We start from the raw sequence: 18,207 nt of genomic DNA on the forward strand, positions 1-18,207 counted from the left end.
GCAAAAGCAGGTGTGGGGAACCTGTGGTCCTCCAAATGTTGTTGAGACTCCAACTCCCATCACCCCAGCCAGCATGGCCAATGGACAGGGATGATGGGAGTTGAGAGTTCATTAGCACTGGAGGACCACAGGTTCCCACTGCTACAGCATTCATTTGGTAAGGTGCAATAATAGTACACCCAATGCGTAAGAGATATGGGTGAGCTACACACTATAAAGTACTGTATAAGGCTTTGCCATGCCACCTGAAAGCTAAAGTCCTGCAAAGCTTTGCAATTCATTCTAATGCAGATTTTGATTTGCCCTATTCGGTAATCAAAATTTGTGATAAGACGATGGTTATTTGGACATTGTTTTCAGTCTTTGGCTCCCAAATATGTAACATGATACCTAGTCTGTTTAAGAAGGATGTGTCTTTAGTGCCCTTCCCTTCAAATGTTGAATGTTTATATTTTGCTTGTAGAGGAGGTTCTGTCATGAGTGTAACACACAGATCTTCAGGTGAAAATGCTGTAGCAGTGGGGTGGGGGACTTGTGGTCCTCCAAATGCTAATGAACTCTCATTAATTTCAACTCCCATTGTGCGGAGGGGGTGTTTCAGTTAAAGAAATTACATTCAACTGTGCACTATAATGAACATAACCAAATTAAATTTGCTCCGGGTGAAGCATTATTTGATTTGCAGCAAAATCAATGTAAAGAAGCAAAAGGCCCTACAGCAACATTAATCTTTCGTCTGGTAGCACAATGGACAGTGTGACTATCAACCAGAAGGTTGATGGTTCGAGCCCACCCAGGGATGGCTGTGGTCAGGATTCCTGCACTGCAGGAGGTTGGACTAGATGACCCTCGGGGTCTCTTTCATCTCTACGATTCTATGATTCTATGACATTTTACAGCCAAAATACACACACAATTATGAAGCACTGTATGCATTTCTTACCTCACCAGCTTTACTAATTTCAACCCTAACAACTCCAGGGATGCTTTTTATATATCCTTCTAAATTAGAATGTCCCAGCTGCTTAAAGGGAATCAAGTCTCCAGTTAATGATTTATATTCTGCTTGCAAACGGGAAAAGGGTACTCCATGTTTATGGGATTGTAGAACAGCTCGGAGCATTTTTGCGACTAAATCCGCTTCCTGCATTTTCACCTGTAAGAGAAAAGCAATGTCATTAGAATTTAAGATGCAAGTCAGCATTTCTCCTTTTTTTGACCTCTTCCATTAAGAAGCAAAAATCCAATACCATTGTGTTCAGCGTTTGAGAGTCAATAACCAACACAAAAGAAGAAAGCACAGTGATTCCATGATTCTGAAATAAGCCACTTGCTACAGCAAAGCCAAAAAGCTGTTTGGTTGCTAACCCAACAAGCATTCCCCCATCAGATGAGCAAATGCCTTGCCTGTTACTGGCATCAAAGTGCAACACAACCAGCAGTGGTCACTGACAACTTACCCACAGATGCCTCAATTCAAATCCTCACCTGCACTGCGACATTCCTTGGGCACTGAAATTCTGTAAGACTAGGATAACTTACAAGCTTGTTGAGAGGACAAAATGGGGTAACTCATGTATGAGCTGGAGTTACTCGAATGAAAAGAATGATAAAAATGTCAGTTCTCTGTAAGAAGAGGCTTCCTTTTTTAATTTACATAATAGCACCAGCAGCTTCTTAGAATTTCAACCGACAGGCTTGGCAAACATAATGCAGTAAAAAATTGCAAAATGTATGCTAACTCAAGAGGAGACAAATTCACAGATCTACTGATATGTTCCATTTTCCGAAGTACAGTTTTGGCAAAGGTATCTCAGTTTAGGTATACACGCCTAGAACGCGACACAGGAAATAGGTGACTTATTGCTTGAGGTGTGACACCTGTATTCTTAACACATCATCATGTTGATTTTATGAACAGAGTGGAACCACCCTTAACCTCCTAAACCAGGGATGTGGAGCCTGGGGGATGAGATTCCACTAATGAGTCCTGTCAGCAAAAACTTCACTTGTGCAACAGGGCATCCTGCCTTCAGAAATTGGCTTGAGGGGAAGGAGAACTCCCGAAATAGTGCAAAGGGGAAGAAAAGGAGGATCACCCGGTCTGACAAGTTAAAATACTTGCCCTGACCAAATGTATCAAAGATATGCTGCTTTAATCTACCTTCCTGCAAATGAATACGTTTTGTTAACTTTATCATTGAGGCTATACACTACACTTTATGAATTCATTCCTTTAATATTAGTATGTTGGGTAGCCTATCGTTTAAGTGGCTGTAACTATTCTTGCTGTTGCTAGAGGGGCTTCCTACAAATTCCAAACAATTCCTTTAAGACAACCAAGTAAAATATACAGTTAGAAGGTACAGCATATTCAGTAAAGTCATTTTGTTAACCACGTTTTATTGGCCCAGTTTGCATATCACCATAAACCATGGTTTAATGTGAATGAGCAGCATGTTAGTTTATGTTGTCCAAGTGTTCTTGGAGTGCTTCTCCCCTGTCATGGATTACACAAGCCAGAATCTGGCTGCTTGTGTTGTCCAAACAAGGCTCATGATTTGTTTCTATGCTGCCTACATTCCGTTCTGCCTACCACTGTAGATATAAGCAGTCAACTGGACAAAATAGGTAGAATCTGAGAGGGCTATCAAATACTTTTACAAACATCACAAGGTAGAGTCTATAGGGGCCAACTGACCATGTCAAATAATCTCCAAGTGAGGATGACAAGCACAGGAGAACACAAAGGTTGAGACAGTCCCCACTTTGTGAACAGCTGTCCCCCCCATGATTATTTTGTCAAAAACAAATGCTGTCATTTGTTTTAAAAGAGCATTGATATAGTACACATCTCCCAAGAGCAGCTTCCTCAGTTGTTGTTTTTAAAGTGTTGTAAAATATGAAAGAATGTAACATTTATATCCTTCTCAATTCATCTGGCACAGGTGATTCTTATGCGCGTCAGCTGGTCTAGCTGGCCCACCCCGAAAAGCTTTGCCACTCAAGACCTAGAACATGGAAATGCCCATTATGTACCAAGTTCTTTAAAAGTTCTGATTTCATACTACAGGAAAATTGCGATGACATGTGTTTATGAAGTTTGCCCCCAGGGAAACTTTGGTTCCAACTTTACCCCTGCATCTTCAACATGGGGATAATACTATCCTATCCTGCAAGGCTGTTGCTAGATAATTACTTGAAGCTCACGGAACATATTTTATAATACTTTATAACAACTATTATTTATTATCAATCAAAATAGGAACAAAATTGATGGGTAACAGCTTTAGAAAGCTTGTTAGAATTAACGGCTTAGGATCACTTTATATATCTGCATCTGGTTCACACACAATGCTATATTATGGTTTAGGGCTATGTGCTTGTTATGTGTTCGTAAACAGATAAAACGATATAATTATCATTTGTTGAGGTTTTCAACAATTAGCAGTGTACTGTGTGACTTTTTTATTAAATAAATCAGGAAAGAAAAACAGCAGAAAAATCAGGGGCGGGGACAGGTATTTCTTCTTCTTTTTTATATATAAATTTTTATTGGTTTTGCAACATTTTTTAAACAATACAAACAAATAAAAAGACAAACAAACATGTATAATTTCATAACCTTTTTTCTGTAACCTTCGTTTCTCGGACTCCCCCATACCTCCCCTTTCTGCATCCCTATTTCCAAGATTATTTCAGCAGCTTCTAAACAATTTTATCAAATATGTGTCCTCTTAGTCCTTTCTCTAGCTTAATCTTATGTCACTGTTTCCCTTTTTCTCTCACCACCTCGGCATTTTAGCCTTCATCAATTTTATAATAGCTCTTAAGATAAATTTTAAATTTCTTCCAGTCCTCTTCCGCCGTCTCTTTCCTCTGATCACGGATTCTGCCAGTCATCTCAGCCAGTGTCATATAGTCCATCACTTTCATCTGCCATTCTTCCACGGTGGGTAGATCTTGTGTCTTCCAATACTTTGCGATGAGTATTCTTGCTGCTGTCTTTCATAACCTTTTTTCTGTAACCTTCGTTAGGTATTTCTTCTTCATTGCTCCAGGTCTCCCCCCACCTCAGGCCTTCATGTATGCCCCAATAAATTCATTTCAGATTGATGCCATTTATCAGGCATATGGCACTAGATGCTGACATTCAGAGTTTAGATTATAAGCACCAGCAACACAGGGAAGCAGATATCAAGACTATGACAAGCCAGAAAATATATTCAGAGATAGTACGTGTGTGTGTGTGCTAAAGGTGTGTATATGAAGGAGATGGAGAAAGAGAGAGCCCATAGACCCACCTCCTCGCCAAGCGACATCAGGGCGGGGGAAGTGACCAATACAGAATAATATTATTAGCACATTATTATTTCCTGAATTTATATACCGCCCTAGAAGCAGGATAGAAACATTTTGAATAAATGAATGTTTAAGAATGTAAACAGTTCAGCAAGACAACCAGGAGCTCTAGTGATAGATGAGTCAGATTAGTGACGATGACATTGGGTGGTATTTATTAATTGCTATTACATATACCCAGGGCGGTTCATAGAATAAAATCAAGATGTAAAAACCACGAAATACAGTACCTAATAATAATTTTAAAGGCGGGCATAGGATGTAAATGCCAGGAAGGCCTGGCATAATTATTTCCTGAATATATGACAGCTCGGTGAACCTGCACCGAGGGACAGGCGGCGAGCAGCGCAAAGGCTGCCACGGGTTCCTCGGTTCCCACGTTACGCCCGTGCGCAAAAGAGAATGTAAAAAAAAAAAAAAGGGACTGCACCCGAGGAAAGCGCGCAAGGTGAGCAGGCGCGGAGCGAGACCAAACCCAGCGCATGTTGTTTATTATTTATTGAGGGTTTATTATTTTTTGAGGAGAGGAGGGGGGGGAAGGCACCACTCACCCAAACCCGCGGCGACCCCGAGGGGTCTCGGCCCGGCCCGCTCCCCGCCTCCGCAGCCTCCTCCTGCTCGCCGTCCGCTTCTCCCGGCCCGCCACGGCCTCCTGACTCCTGCTCCTCCTCCTCCTCCTCCTGGGCTACGCGGCCGGCTGCGGAGGCGACCCCGCCCTCTCTCTCTCTCTCTCTCTCTCTCGCTCTCCCTCAAGCCGCTTTTATGACGAAACAAGACCAGGCCGGCCGGGAGCGAACCCCCCCCCCCGCCCCCCGCTTTCCGGACGTGCCGAAGGAGGAGGCGGGTCAGGTAAAATGGCGCTCGCCTCTCCGGCAAAGCCCCGCCCGCCCCGCCCTCGGCACGTGAAGGCCGCCAATCGAATTCGGGGGCGCGAGGCGGTTGAAAAGCCAATGAGGAGGAGGGTTCCGAAGACGTGACTCCGTCAACATTCCACACACCCCTCCCCCCCCCACGACCCGCTTAGATTTCGATTAGGAGTTCTGGGTGCTGCTTACTTGGGCCAACGCAGTTTGAATCTGAAAGTGTTATTATTCATTGAACGTTACAGATAGGTAGCCGTGTTGGTCTGCCATAGTCAAAATAAAAAAAATCCTTCCAGTAGCACCTTAAAGACCAACTAAGTTAGTTCTTGGTATGAGCTTTCGTGTGCATGCACGAAAATCTGAAGTATCTGTGTATCTGAAGAAGTGTGCATGCACACGAAAGCTCATACCAAGAACTAACTTAGTTGGTCTTTAAGGTGCTACTGGAAGGAATTTTTTTATCATTGAACGTTGAAAGTGTTGTTGTTCACATTCATTTTTTTTAAAAAAACTTTTTTATTCAAAATTAAAACAAAACATATTATCCAAAAACATATCATCCTTATTTTTTCCCCATTCCCCCCCCATACAAAACCCACCCACCAGCTTCCCTCAGTTCCAGTCGTTGATTTCTCTAAGAATGCTGTTTTCTGCATGTTACACAGTTGTGTTGTTGTTTAGTCGTGTCCGACTCTTCGTGACCCCATGGACCAGAGCATGCCAGGCACTCCTGTCTTCCACTGCCTCCCGCAGTTTGGTCAGACTCATGGTGGTAGCTTTGAGAACACTATCCAACCATCTCGTCCTCTGTCGTCCCCTTCTCCTTGCGCCCTCCATCTTTCCCAACATCAGGGTCTTTTCCAGGGAGTCTTCTCTTCTCATGAGGTGGCCAAAGTATTGGAGCCTCAGCTTCAGGATCTGTCCTTCCAGTGAGCACTCAGGGCTGATTTCCTTCAGAATGGAGAGGTTTGATCTTCTTGCAGTCCATGGGACTCTCAAGAGTCTCCTCCAGCACCAGAATTCAAAAGCATCAATTCTTCGGCGATCAGCCTTCTTTATGGTCCAGCTCTCACTTCCATACATCACTACTGGGAAAACCATGGCTTTAACTATATGGACCTTTGTTGGCAAGGTGATGTCTCTGCTTTTTAAGATGCTGTCTAGGTTTATCATCACTTTTCTCCCAAGAAGCAGGCGTCTTTTAATTTCGTGACTGCTGTCACCATCTGCAGTGATCATGGAGCCCAAGAAAGTAAAATCTTTCACTGCCTCCATTTCTTCCCCGTCTATTTGCCAGGAGGTGATGGGACCAGTGGCCAGGATCTTCGTTTTTTTGATGTTGAGCTTCAGACCATATTTTGAGCAGAAATTTGAGTGTGTTGCTTCTCTCCTGTCTGTCAGGATACCTGATAATGCCTTATCTGATTGCCTTTTCTGGGTAGCCTGTCCATCCCTTTGAGATGGTAAATACTGTAGTAGTTCCTGAATCTCTTACGCATATTGATAGTGTGCTCAGCTTAACAGATACTTTCCAGACTGTATTTACAGGGAGGTGTAAGCCCCTACAGTCCAAAGACAATTGGAAAGCTTTTCCCATTTCCTTCCTCCTTGCTGAGAAATATTTGAGGTCAATTTGGAAGAGTCAAAATGACTTCAAGATTGTTCTCCTGTTCTATTTCAGACACATGGTTTATATACTTATGTATGTGTTTGCCTTGTACATTTATGAACATTTATTTTTTATATATAAGACCTTAGAATTCATATAACATTATTATTCACACCTCCCCAACTAGAGTTGCCACTTTTGTTCTGGCAAAATACAGGACAGGGTGATTGGGGGTGGATTTTTTCTTTTCTTCATCTGGTGGCAAAGTGACTTCAAAGCAATCTCTTCCAATCTATTGCAGCCTAACAGGATGGCCTCTTTAGAATTTGTCTCACACATATGCACAAGAATGTGTAAATCTGTCTGTGCTTGGCTATACCCATATCTTAAATACATGACCCTTCACACACCCTTTCAAGCACTTGCATTTGGAGAGTTTCTGTAACTTGGCAGACAGACAGAGAGAGAGAGACCTGAAATACAGGTATCAATACAGGATGTAGAATTTTTCCTTGAACTATGGGACAATTCTGTATTACACAGGACAGGTGTCATGGAAATTCCGCTCACTATTGATCCAGAGTAGAATCCCAACGTATAGTTAACAGAATAAAAACTTAAACACATTGCAGGATTCCCCAAAAATGGACCAGAGGCAGTTGTATTTCATCCAGCAGAGCTTTACTGCTACTGAAGGCAAATGAGCATAATGGTCACAAATCCAATACATTCAAGATGGGCACTGTCCATAAGTTAAGTAGACTTAACTTAAACTTACAGTAACTTATAATAAGACTAAACCTTAACACTAAGCATACCATGTACAGAACACACCAAAAAGAAGAGAGATAGAAAGAGAAAGTGAAACCCAGGCTCCTTCTGGCCTTACTATTACAGTCAGCATGACCTTGACAGAAATAGATAAGAGAAGCAGTTTAAGCTAGCTGTACTCAGCTTCTGTGAAGGAATAACCCAAACATCATGAACCTTCTGCTTGTTTCTTTCACACAGAGAAGCTTCCAGAAGCTTCTTGAATTAATTAGAATAGGAAAGATCTCTACACATCAAATCAATACTTTCTGTACTAAGAAATGCAAACTGACACATACAGCTCAAGTGTTGTGTGCGCAGATTGCACACACATCAGATGCAACATATAGGCGCCTCCTATTTTTGTCTTTTGAGGGCATCTTACTGAAACATTATTTCCTTTGCAGTTGCTTCCCATGAAGGATCCCAAAGTGCTTTACAGCAGGATAAAAATATATAGAGAGAAATCAAAACATCATGAACCTTCTGCTTGTTTCTTTCACACAGAGAAGCTTCCAGAACCCTCTTGAATTAAGCAGAATAGGAAAGATCTCTACACATCAGGTCAATACTTTCTTCACTAAGAAATGCAAACTGATAAGCTCTACCTTCAACAGTGGTGTAACGTGGGGAGGGCACAGGGGCGGTTGCCCCTGGAGCAAAATTGTTAGGAGGCGCAACATTTCAACACCTGGTGCTGCCTCAATACAACTGCGCACTTCCATCACTAGGCTCCATTGAAAATGGCTTCTCTATGCAAACCAAGTAGTGACCTCTTCAGACAACAGATGCCTCTTCTTTCCTTCCTCTGTGGCTGTGATCTCCTGGGTGTGCAGACATGGTTAGGCATGTTTCCTTCCCTCCACGCGGCCCCGGTTGCTGGCAACCCACGCTACACCACTGCCCCCCAATCTCCACAGCAGTGTGAGATTGCATGTGTTTTAGGCACTTACCTGGGGTCTATGTTTCCTTTGGAAATAAGGCACTGCGGAGACTGTGGCGTCTTTGAGATATATTTACACCTGAGTCAGAGTTTTGGGGTGTGTGGGGTGTTAGGGGAGAGGTAGTACCTCTTGTTGTGACGTGGGGTTTGTGATTTCAGCTCTCTTGACATAATATGCTGGAGACAGTTCTCTAGTAGCACTTCTTTATTAAGGCAAACAAGACTGAAGCCTGAGGAGGGGAACGCTACATTTATAGGGACAGGGAACTAGCTAGAAAGGATACATTTTGGAGGGAACAATATCAGGCAATCACAGTCCTGCCTTTTGGAGGAAACCAATAAGACAGAGGATCCAAATACAGCAGCTTAAATGAACCAATAGTAGCTGTACCCTTTGAAACCAAAAGGCAGTTACTTTACCCTAATGCAAATACAGACAATAATAATACAGATATAAAATCCTTTGACTCAATACACAACACCACTGGTGTGGGACATGTCATGCTCCCCCTGGGGTAGTTTGTCCACCTTTGGTCCCCACCTGGCACTCAGCTCTCACCTGTGGCTTCAGCATGCAGTGGCAGCCACACACCAGCAACGAATTCTGCTGGCTGGTTAAGCCAGGTGAAGGTGATCACTGGGTCTCAAACCCTTGGTGAATTAGCAGCTTCCCCTGCAATGTGAGGACAGGCTCTGGCGGATTGAGCGGACAAGATCAATTAGTCAAGAAGGCGGTTTCTGCCCGAGCTGTAGAGGGAAATGAAAGGCAGATGGGGCTCATCATCCTGGGAAGGTAGCCCATCTAGGAGAAGGAAAATTCAGGTCCTAAACTTCCACTGCCTTGCCTGTCCAGACTCATAAATTCCAATATGTTTTTAAAAATCTCTTCTACTGTTAATTTTAATTATTTTTAAATGTTTTTAAATTGTCTTTAACTTTTTATATTTTTGATGTTTTTAATGTTTTTAATGTTTTAAGCAGAGACATCACCTTGCCAACAAAGGTCCGTATAGTTAAAGCTATGGCTTTCCCAATAGTGATGTATGGAAGTGAGAGCTGGACCATAAAGAAGGCTGATCGCCGAAGAATGGATGCTTTTGAATTATGGTGCTGGAGGAGACTCTTGAGAGTCCCATGGACTGCAAGAAGATCAAACCTCACCATTCTTAAGGAAATCAGCCCTGAGTGCTCACTTGAAGGACAGATCGTGAAGCTGAGGCTCCAATATTTGGCCACCTCATGAGAAGAGAAGACTCCATGGAAAAGACCCTGATGCTGGGAAAGATGGAGGGCACAAGGAGAAGGGGACGACAGAGGACAAGATGGTTGGACAGTGTTCTCAAAGCTACCAGCATGAGTTTGACCAAACTGCGGGAGGCAGTGGAAGACAGGAGTGCCTGGCGTGCTCTGGTCCATGGGGTCATGAAGAGTTGGACACAACTAAACAACAACAACAATAAACTTCCGTTGCCTTGCCTATTCAGACTCATAAATTTAAATTATTTTTTTTAATCTCTTCTACTGTTAATTTTAATTGTTTTAAAATGTTTTAAAATTGTCTTTAACTGTTCTTATCTTTTTGAAGTTTTAAATATTTTTTTGTTACAGGTAGGTAGCCGTGTTGGTCTGCCATAGATGAAACAAAATTATTATTATTATTATTATTATTATTATTATTATTATTATTATTATTATTATTTTAAATCCTTCCAGTAGCACCTTAGAGACCAACTAAGTTTGTTATCGGTATGAGCTTTTGTATGCATGCACACAAAAGCTCTACCAATAACAAACTTAGTTGGTCTCTAAGGTGCTACTGGAAGGAATTAATATTTTTTGATGTTTTTAATATTTCTTGCAAAGTTTTACTACAATCCAGCAGTATATAAATTTTGTTCAATAAGAATAAAAATAAAATAGCCCCGAACAACAGGAGGGCACCACGCTGGCAAAAGCATGTTAAGAGGAGGTCACATTTACAGTATTGTTTCTGAAAGGTTTATAGTGCTAAAAAAATATTTCCATCATTTCAGACCCGACAGTGCCAAAGTGCTCTTTACTTGTGAAATGTTGACTACCGATGTTTTCCCAGCTTTTAAATCCATTCACTTTGCTCCTGAGGTGAAAGCCCAAGCCTTCTGCGCCTTACTATCTTGCTGTGTTAGCTTACTGTAATATTTCATAGTTGGTGATAATGGATAGGGAGTGGCTATCCGAGGACAGAAAGCACTATGCAAGCTAAACTAAAGGAAATGAAAGTGAAGTGGGGAAAGGGAACATACGTACAGCATGAGCAATTTAATAAAAAGCTAAAGTGAGACCTCTAGCTGCAGCAGAAACATAATGCATTTGCTGAATGTTTGTCCAACGCTTCAAATATCGGAATATCAGAAGCTGCCTTAGACCAAGTCAAAACATCGGTATATAGAAGAAGAATTCCTGGGTGCCAAGATCCAGGCTTGGGGCAAGTACTCTTTGGTGAGAAAACCTCAGCAGATATTTAAAATCACAAAATGTGCAGCAAAGTAAAGCCAGAAAATATAGGCTGCTAGACCTTTAAAATATGCCCTTGTGAGTTCCAAAACTTCCCACTTCTCTTTATTGTTTTTATTGCTCCAAATAACCAGTTCTAATGTGTATATCCAGAACCCTGCATTCTAATGGTGCAAATCCTCTTCTGTCTAGAGATGAAGGCTGGAGTCCCTGGAGGAGCACACCTTAAGAGTGTTGTTGTTGTTGTTGTTGTTTAGTCGTTTAGTCGTGTCCGACTCTTCGTGACCCCATGGACCAGAGCACGCCAGGCACTCCTGTCTTCCACTGCCTCCCGCAGTTTGGTCAAACTCATGCTGGTAGCTTCGAGAACACTATCCAACCATCTCGTCCTCTGTCGTCCCCTTCTCCTTGTGCCCTCCATCTTTCCCAACACCAGGGTCTTTTCCAGGGAGTCTTCTCTTTTCATGAGGTGGCCAAAGTCTTGGAGCATCAGCTTCAGGATCTGTCCTTCCCGTGAGCACTCAGGGCTGATTTCCTTCAGAATGGAGAGGTTTGATCTTCTTGCAGTCCATGGGACTCTCAAGAGTCTCCAAGAGTGTAGGTTAATTTAATAACATTAGTCATTTTCCAGTTTTTAGAACATAAAAATATTCCTCAGTAAGAAACTGGTCTGTTGTGATTTGGTGTGTGTGTGTGTGTGTGTGTGTGTGTGTGTGTGTGTGTGTGTGTGTAGGGAGAGCTCTAATTTGCAAAGGACCAAAAACAGCCCAATGAGAACTAAGAGTGCTCTGAGTGACAGAATGCTCACTGACTTGGCTGGTGTGAATAAAAACTCTCTCCCTTTCCCCTCGGTGTGTGTGTGTGTTGGGAGGGAGTTACTGGATTTCTGAACAGCAGCACTCTATAATGCAACATGTCTTTGCAGATTCCTCTTGCCGCTACTATTCTCATTCCAGGCCACTTTCCCATTGAGGATTGCTGAAGGTGGGCCGGATCCAGAGCTCCCTCACCCCCTGTGGGCCACTTTGATAGATGGGTGAAACCACCCACTTGTCAATCACTTTTCAATTCTTTCCTCGCTTCCTTTGCAGCCACAGCTTCAAACAGTGCCTATATTTTCCTTCGATGCTCAGCTTAAACTCAAGCCAGGCTGATCAGGTGCCATGTACTTTAGGAACAAAATCATAAAAGGAAACAGGCCCGGTACAAGTAAATCTCGGCAGATTAAGCATAGGATTACCAGTTTATTTGTTTTTCTTTTCCAGGTGTCGTTTTTGTGCCTTTAATACCACTTCTACGCGCAAAGAAATATTGCGGGCAGAACAGGTTCTGCAGCACAGGGCAGTCTCTATGTAAGAGACCAAATGGTACCAGAGTTAGTGCTGCCAGAATGCAATCTGGAGAACATGCAGTTACCTTTTAATGCAGTGATAAAGAGGAAGAGGAAGAAGGTGCAGTTTATACAATAAATTGGAATCAAGTGGTGAAGCTTTCCCCACCCTGTCAATTCAGACTGCAGGAGATGCATTGCATATATACCTGCTCCCAGCTGGGAGGCAATGGGTGGGACCAAATGTCTCCTTGCACAAAGAAATATAGCTTGTCAAGGTGATAACGAGGCTGAACCATGGGTGTAGCCAGGATTTATGGGTGGGACTGGAGTGAGCTACCTGCCACACCTATCGCTCAGTCAGGTAGCCAGTTGCGTGACTAGAATGAGCCACAACATCATCATCCAAGTGGCCTCAGCAAGCATTTCAATTTCGAATATTCTGAATATTTCTACTTTTAGTTAAGTATTTTTATTTATTTACTTGACTGCTGGGCACCTGCCCTCCCTGCTTCCTGGGTTATGCTCATAGGCTGAACCATTCTCCCTGACCTGATTAGTTAAACTATGGAAGACACTGCATAGCTTTATAATAGGTAAAGGTAAAGGGACCCCTGACCGTTAGGTCCAGTCGTGGCCGACTCTGGGGTTGCGGCGCTCATCTCGCTCTATTGGCCGAGGGAGCCGGCATACAGCTTCCGGGTCATGTGGCCAGCATGACTAAGCCACTTCTGGCAAACCAGAGTAGTGCACGGAAACGCCGTTTACCTTCCTGCTGGAGCAGTACCTATTTATCTACTTGCACTTTGATGTGCTTTTGAACTGCTAGGTTGGCAGGAGCAGGGACCGAGCAATGGGAGCTCACCCCGTCGCGGGGATTCAAACCGCCGACCTTCTGATGGGCAAGTCCTATGCTCCACCTGCGTCCCAGTAGCTTTATAATAGAATTGGACAAATTCATGGAGAATATGGCAATGAATAGCTGCTAGCTATGATGACTGTACTCTGCCTCCATGACCAGGGACAGTAATGCTTCTGAACAGCAGTTACTGGAAGCCACAGGAGCTGTTCTGCTTGCTAGAAATAACCTTTTTCTTTGGCGATCACTTGTAGCCGAGTAAGATTGTCTTCCATGAATACGGTCCTAGCAGTGTGTCCGTAGGTGACTGTGGAGGCCAATTCTGGATCCACACATCCTTCCACAGTGGGGACATAGGTTTCCGGGTGGGAGTTGATCACGGCGTGGATTTGCCAAGCATGCCTTCCTCTTAGCTCGTTTCTCCCTTTCATCCTGAGTTCAAGCGTCTTCAAAGTCCATGACACCTTTGGTAAAGGCTGTTCTCCAATTGGAGCACTCGCAGGACAGTGTTTCCCAATTGTCGGTGTTTATACTACTCTTTTTTTAAGATTTGGTTTGAGAGTCTTTAAGCCTCTTTTGTTGACCACCAGCATTACGCTTTCCATTTTTAAGTTCGGAATAGAGTAGTTGCTTTGGAAGACGATAATCAGGCATCTGAGCAACATGACCAGTCCAATGAAGTTGATGTTGAAGAATCATGGCTTCAACACTGGTGATTTTTGCTTCTTTTCCACAGCAAACCTTTAGAGGGGTAAGCCATGTTACTCTGTGGCAGTAGAAATAACCAAGAGCATGGGTAGGCAAACTAAGGCCCGGGGGCTGGATCCGGCCCAATTGCCTTTTAAATCTGGCCCGCAGACGGTCCAGGAATCAGCGTGTTTTTACATGAGTAGAATGTGTCCTTTAATTTAAAATGCATCTCTGGGTTATTTGTGGGGCCTGCCTGGTGTTTTTACATGAGTAGAATGTGTGCTTCTATATAAAATGCACCTCTGGGTTATTTGTGGGACATAGGAATTTGTTCATTCCCCCCCCCCCCCAATATAGTCCAGCACCCACAAGGTCTGACTGAGGGACAGTGGACCGGCCCCCTGCAGAAAAAGTTTGCTGACCCCTGACGAAGAGTCTTTTGGCATCTTAGACTAAGCAATTATCTCCAGCCCCTAGATGGCAGATTGAGTTGGCCCGCTGGCCACCCCATCTCAGTCTTCCCTACTATAGTGAGAGGTAAGGTATTCTACTTAAATGATAGTCATTGTTTTGAAATGTTCACATATACCTACAAATCAACACACACACACACACACACACACACACACACACACTGTCATAACATTTTGTCCTCTTTTTTGGCAGTGTGTAAGTGACCACCCTGGTGGAGAAACCCAAAATGTCTACTAGTTAGTTTATGCTACAGAGGACACAGGAGAATCCAGGCATGTCGCTCCTATTGCCAGTTTTCTATGTACAAGAAATCATTATTTTTTTTTAAATGGGGGTGGCATTTTGTTGGGTGATCTTTCACCAGTACAGTGGTACCTTGGGTTACATACGCTTCAGGTTACATACGCTTCAGGTTACAGACTCCACTAACCCAGAAATAGTACCCCGGTTAAGAACTTTGCTTCAGGATGAGAACAGAAATCATGCTCTGGCGGCGCGGCAGCAGCAAGAGGCCCCATTAGCTACAGTGGTACTTCAGGTTAAGAGCAGTTTCAGGTTAAGAACAGACCTCTGGAACGAATTAAGTACTTAACCCGAGGTACCACTGTAGTATGAAATGGTACAGTCATACTGAGAGCCGATGTGGTATAGTAGTTAAGAGTGTCTGACTAGGATTTGGGAGACCAGCTATAAAAAAACCACTATGCAATGCTTTGAAAAGAAATGTTGCAAAAAGCTCAATAGAAATTCTTGTTGACTTGTGATTTCAGCTCTACATCGCTACCTAGTGTCACATTGTTATAACACATTTATAACGTCATAAGTCGACGAATGTAGATGTGTCTCAGGGTTAAAATTCCCCCTGGGACATGATGTTCACTGGGTGACCTTGGGCCAGCCACTGCCTCTCAGCTTAACCTACCACACAGGGTTGTGTGGATTAAATGAGGCGTAAGGAGAACCATGTTCTCCACCTTGAGCTCCTTGGAGCAAAAAAAGGTGGGAGATAAACGCAGAAATTAAATATATGGGTACAGTACCTCGCAAGACGAATGCCTTGGAAGACGAAAAACTCGCAAGACGAAAGAGTTTTTGTTTTTTGAGGTGCTTCGTAAGACGAATTTCCCTATGGGCTTGCTTCGCAAGACGAAACGTCTTGCGAGTTTGTTTCCTTTTGAAGCGGGAACTGGGCTGGCAGGGAGCGAGCGAGGGAGCGACCTACCTTTTCCAGAGGGATCCTCTTCTGGAGAGGGCACAGAGGAGGCAGGTGGGCTGGGATCCAGCGGATCTGGCTGGGTCTCTGCGCCGCCTCTGCCTCTCTCTCTCTCTCCCCCTCCCCACGTAGCTGCTCCATTTTGCCCTAACTGCGCGAAGGCAGGAGGAGGGGGACCAAGGGGGGGAGGAGGAGGCATCGACTGCGCTTGGGCCGCTGCGAAGGCGCCTTTGCGGGGGTGGGAAGAAGCCGGGAGCAGCTGCCGAGACTGTGGGGAGCCCGGCGGCGTGGCGCAAGGTAACGGGGGGAGCAAGGGAGAGTCCGCGCCGGGTGCTTCGTGCGTCCACCCTCGGTTCCTGGGCTCGAACTTCCTTTGGCACCTCGTGGAGAGAGAGGGAGAGGAGCGGGCTGGGGCTTTGATGTGGGACGCAGTTTGGCCGAGCAAAGATGCGGCAAGGCTTGGCGACAGAGGAAGGGGGTCTGTTTTCGTGGGGAGGTGGGAGGGGGTGTCTTTGCCTCTTCCCGGCAACAGATCCTCCAGGGTGGGGAAACTCCTCCTGCTGGGGAGCGACCCGCTTTGTGCTTTGCCCGCTATCCCATTATAATACAGTACCAGGGTGCATCCGTGCTTCGCAAGACGAAAAAATCCGCAAGACGAAGAAACTCGCAGAACAGATTAATTTCGTCTTGCGAGGCACCACTGTATAGCCCGTATAGTTTGCATTTTGTGTAGACTAGTTCTGAGCTGTTACCATCTGTGTGGTCTCCCCTCCTATGCCAGATATGAGCTCTATCTGTGTTCAAAGTGCATTTTTCTTTCACACAAAAACAACAACATAGCAGTGGGATTTATGTGGAATTCAGTCAGGCTTTTGCTGAGACACGCCTGTTCTTCTCAGTTCCTCTTTTAGGAAAACAAACCGGAAAGTTGACATGAGCCTCAGCCCAAATATAACAGGAGACCCGCCCTTCATTTCCCCTCCACTAGTCCCGTGGCAGCAAAAGAGGCAAAGGAACCTCAAAGGAACAGAATCCAAAGTGGTTCCTAATCATTGCCTTCAAATTCTAGGTTTTAGGACTCTGTTCCATTGTTTTAAACTGTTTTCAATGCTATGTTTTCAATGGTTGTGACCTGTGCTGGGATCTAAGGGCGAAGGGAGGGAAAATAAAAATAAAAAGCAAGGGTTGATTATGTTAAAAGGATGGAAACACCTCATTGAAGGGAGAGTTATGTGTTTACCTACTGGTCCCAATGGAGTATCCCTTTGTTGAATAAAAATATATATTATATCCATCTGATTTAGTTTATTGCCCAATATTCCTTTTTTGGGAGGGATGCTCAAATGCATCAACAATGACCCCATCAAATGGACAAAACCAATTACCTTTTGGTCAGCTTTAAGCTGGTTTTGGGGCCTGAACTCACTTGGTTGCTCTGGTGGGCAACTTGTTCTAGCAGAAAGTCTGGGGGAACATGGCCCCACTGATTCTCCAGGGATTTCCAAGTGGCTTTAGATACCATTGGCTATAGCTATGGTGGGGCACCTCCACTCTGCAGGAATACTGCAGCCCAGTGGCGTAGCGTGGGTTGTCAGCACCCGGGGCAAGGCAAGTAATTTGCGCCCCCTAACCCGTGGATTTTAGCACTCGAGTGCGAGCGCGCCCCCCATGTTGTGCCCGGTCCCCCTGGAGCCCCCCACGCTACGCCACTGGGGCTGGGGGCGAGCGAAGGAGTCAAGGACCCCCCCAAAGGCTCAGCAGGAATTTATTAAATTTATTTAATAAATCCCCTCCCCTCGGGCGCCTCCCCGCCCCCTCCTCTCCTTGGGCTGTAGGTGGAGCTCCAGATCTGGGCTTGGCAAGCGCCTCTCCTCCTCCCGGCCGGGTCCGGGGGCTTCCAGCCGTGCTCTGTCCTCGCCCCCCCCTCGCGGCTGAGACTTGCGCTGAGAGCCGGAGCCAGCGGCGCCCCCTTCTGCCGGGAGACCCTCGCCCGCCCGCCGGCTTCCTCTCGGAGGGTTTTGGGGAGTGCAGGGCGCGGCGAGGCCCCTCGGAGCTCTCCTCCCTCCCAGTCGGCAGAAGCAGCCGCCGCCTGTGGCTGGGCCGAGGGGATGGCGTCGGCGTCGGGGTGCGGAGGCTGCCCGTGCCCGGCCAGGCATCGGTGGCGGCGTCGGCGCTGCTGCAGCGGCTGCTCCTCCTGCGAGCAGTGAGGCGGGGAGCCCGGCGGAGGAAGGAACTTGTCCCTTCTCTCTGGACTCGCGCCCCCCCAGATGTTGCGCCCGGTGCGGCCGGCACCCCTGGCACCCCCCACGCTACGCCACTGCTGCAGCCATGTCTTGAAGTTTCCCTCTGCCCAAAAGGAAGAGTAGCAATTTGCTAGTTATTGGGTACAGAAAGGTGTTTGTCGATCTTGGCCATTTTGTGAGGCCATGACAGTGGCTGGTATACACAAAGCCATTTCTGTGCTCCAGAGGGGAACCCCCCCCCCCACACACTTTGGACAATTGTGCAGTAAAGCACTAGCAGCTCAAACTTTTGTTCAGGAACAGTAACAATACCTCAGC

The 18,207-nt window shown here is 45.1% G+C and overlaps 1 protein-coding gene across 2 annotated transcripts in view; it reads right to left on the bottom strand.

Annotated features, from left to right (window-relative positions):
- Positions 1–5,039, bottom strand: part of TDRD7 (tudor domain containing 7) — a 35,932-nt gene extending 30,893 nt beyond the window's left edge. For both annotated transcript variants that reach the window (XM_081176217.1, XM_081176216.1), the window contains exons 1-2: positions 4,914–5,039; positions 944–1,156 (exon numbers count right to left, since the gene is read on the bottom strand). In XM_081176217.1, the coding sequence (XP_081032343.1) occupies positions 944–1,150 (207 nt within the window). In that variant the 5' untranslated portion in view covers positions 1,151–1,156; positions 4,914–5,039. The remainder of the gene's footprint in view (positions 1–943; positions 1,157–4,913) is intronic.
- Between the last annotated feature and the right edge of the window lie 13,168 nt (positions 5,040–18,207).

Source organism: Podarcis bocagei (genome assembly GCF_964188305.1).
Source record: "Podarcis bocagei genome assembly, chromosome: 17".
Classification (NCBI taxonomy): domain Eukaryota; kingdom Metazoa; phylum Chordata; class Lepidosauria; order Squamata; family Lacertidae; genus Podarcis; species Podarcis bocagei.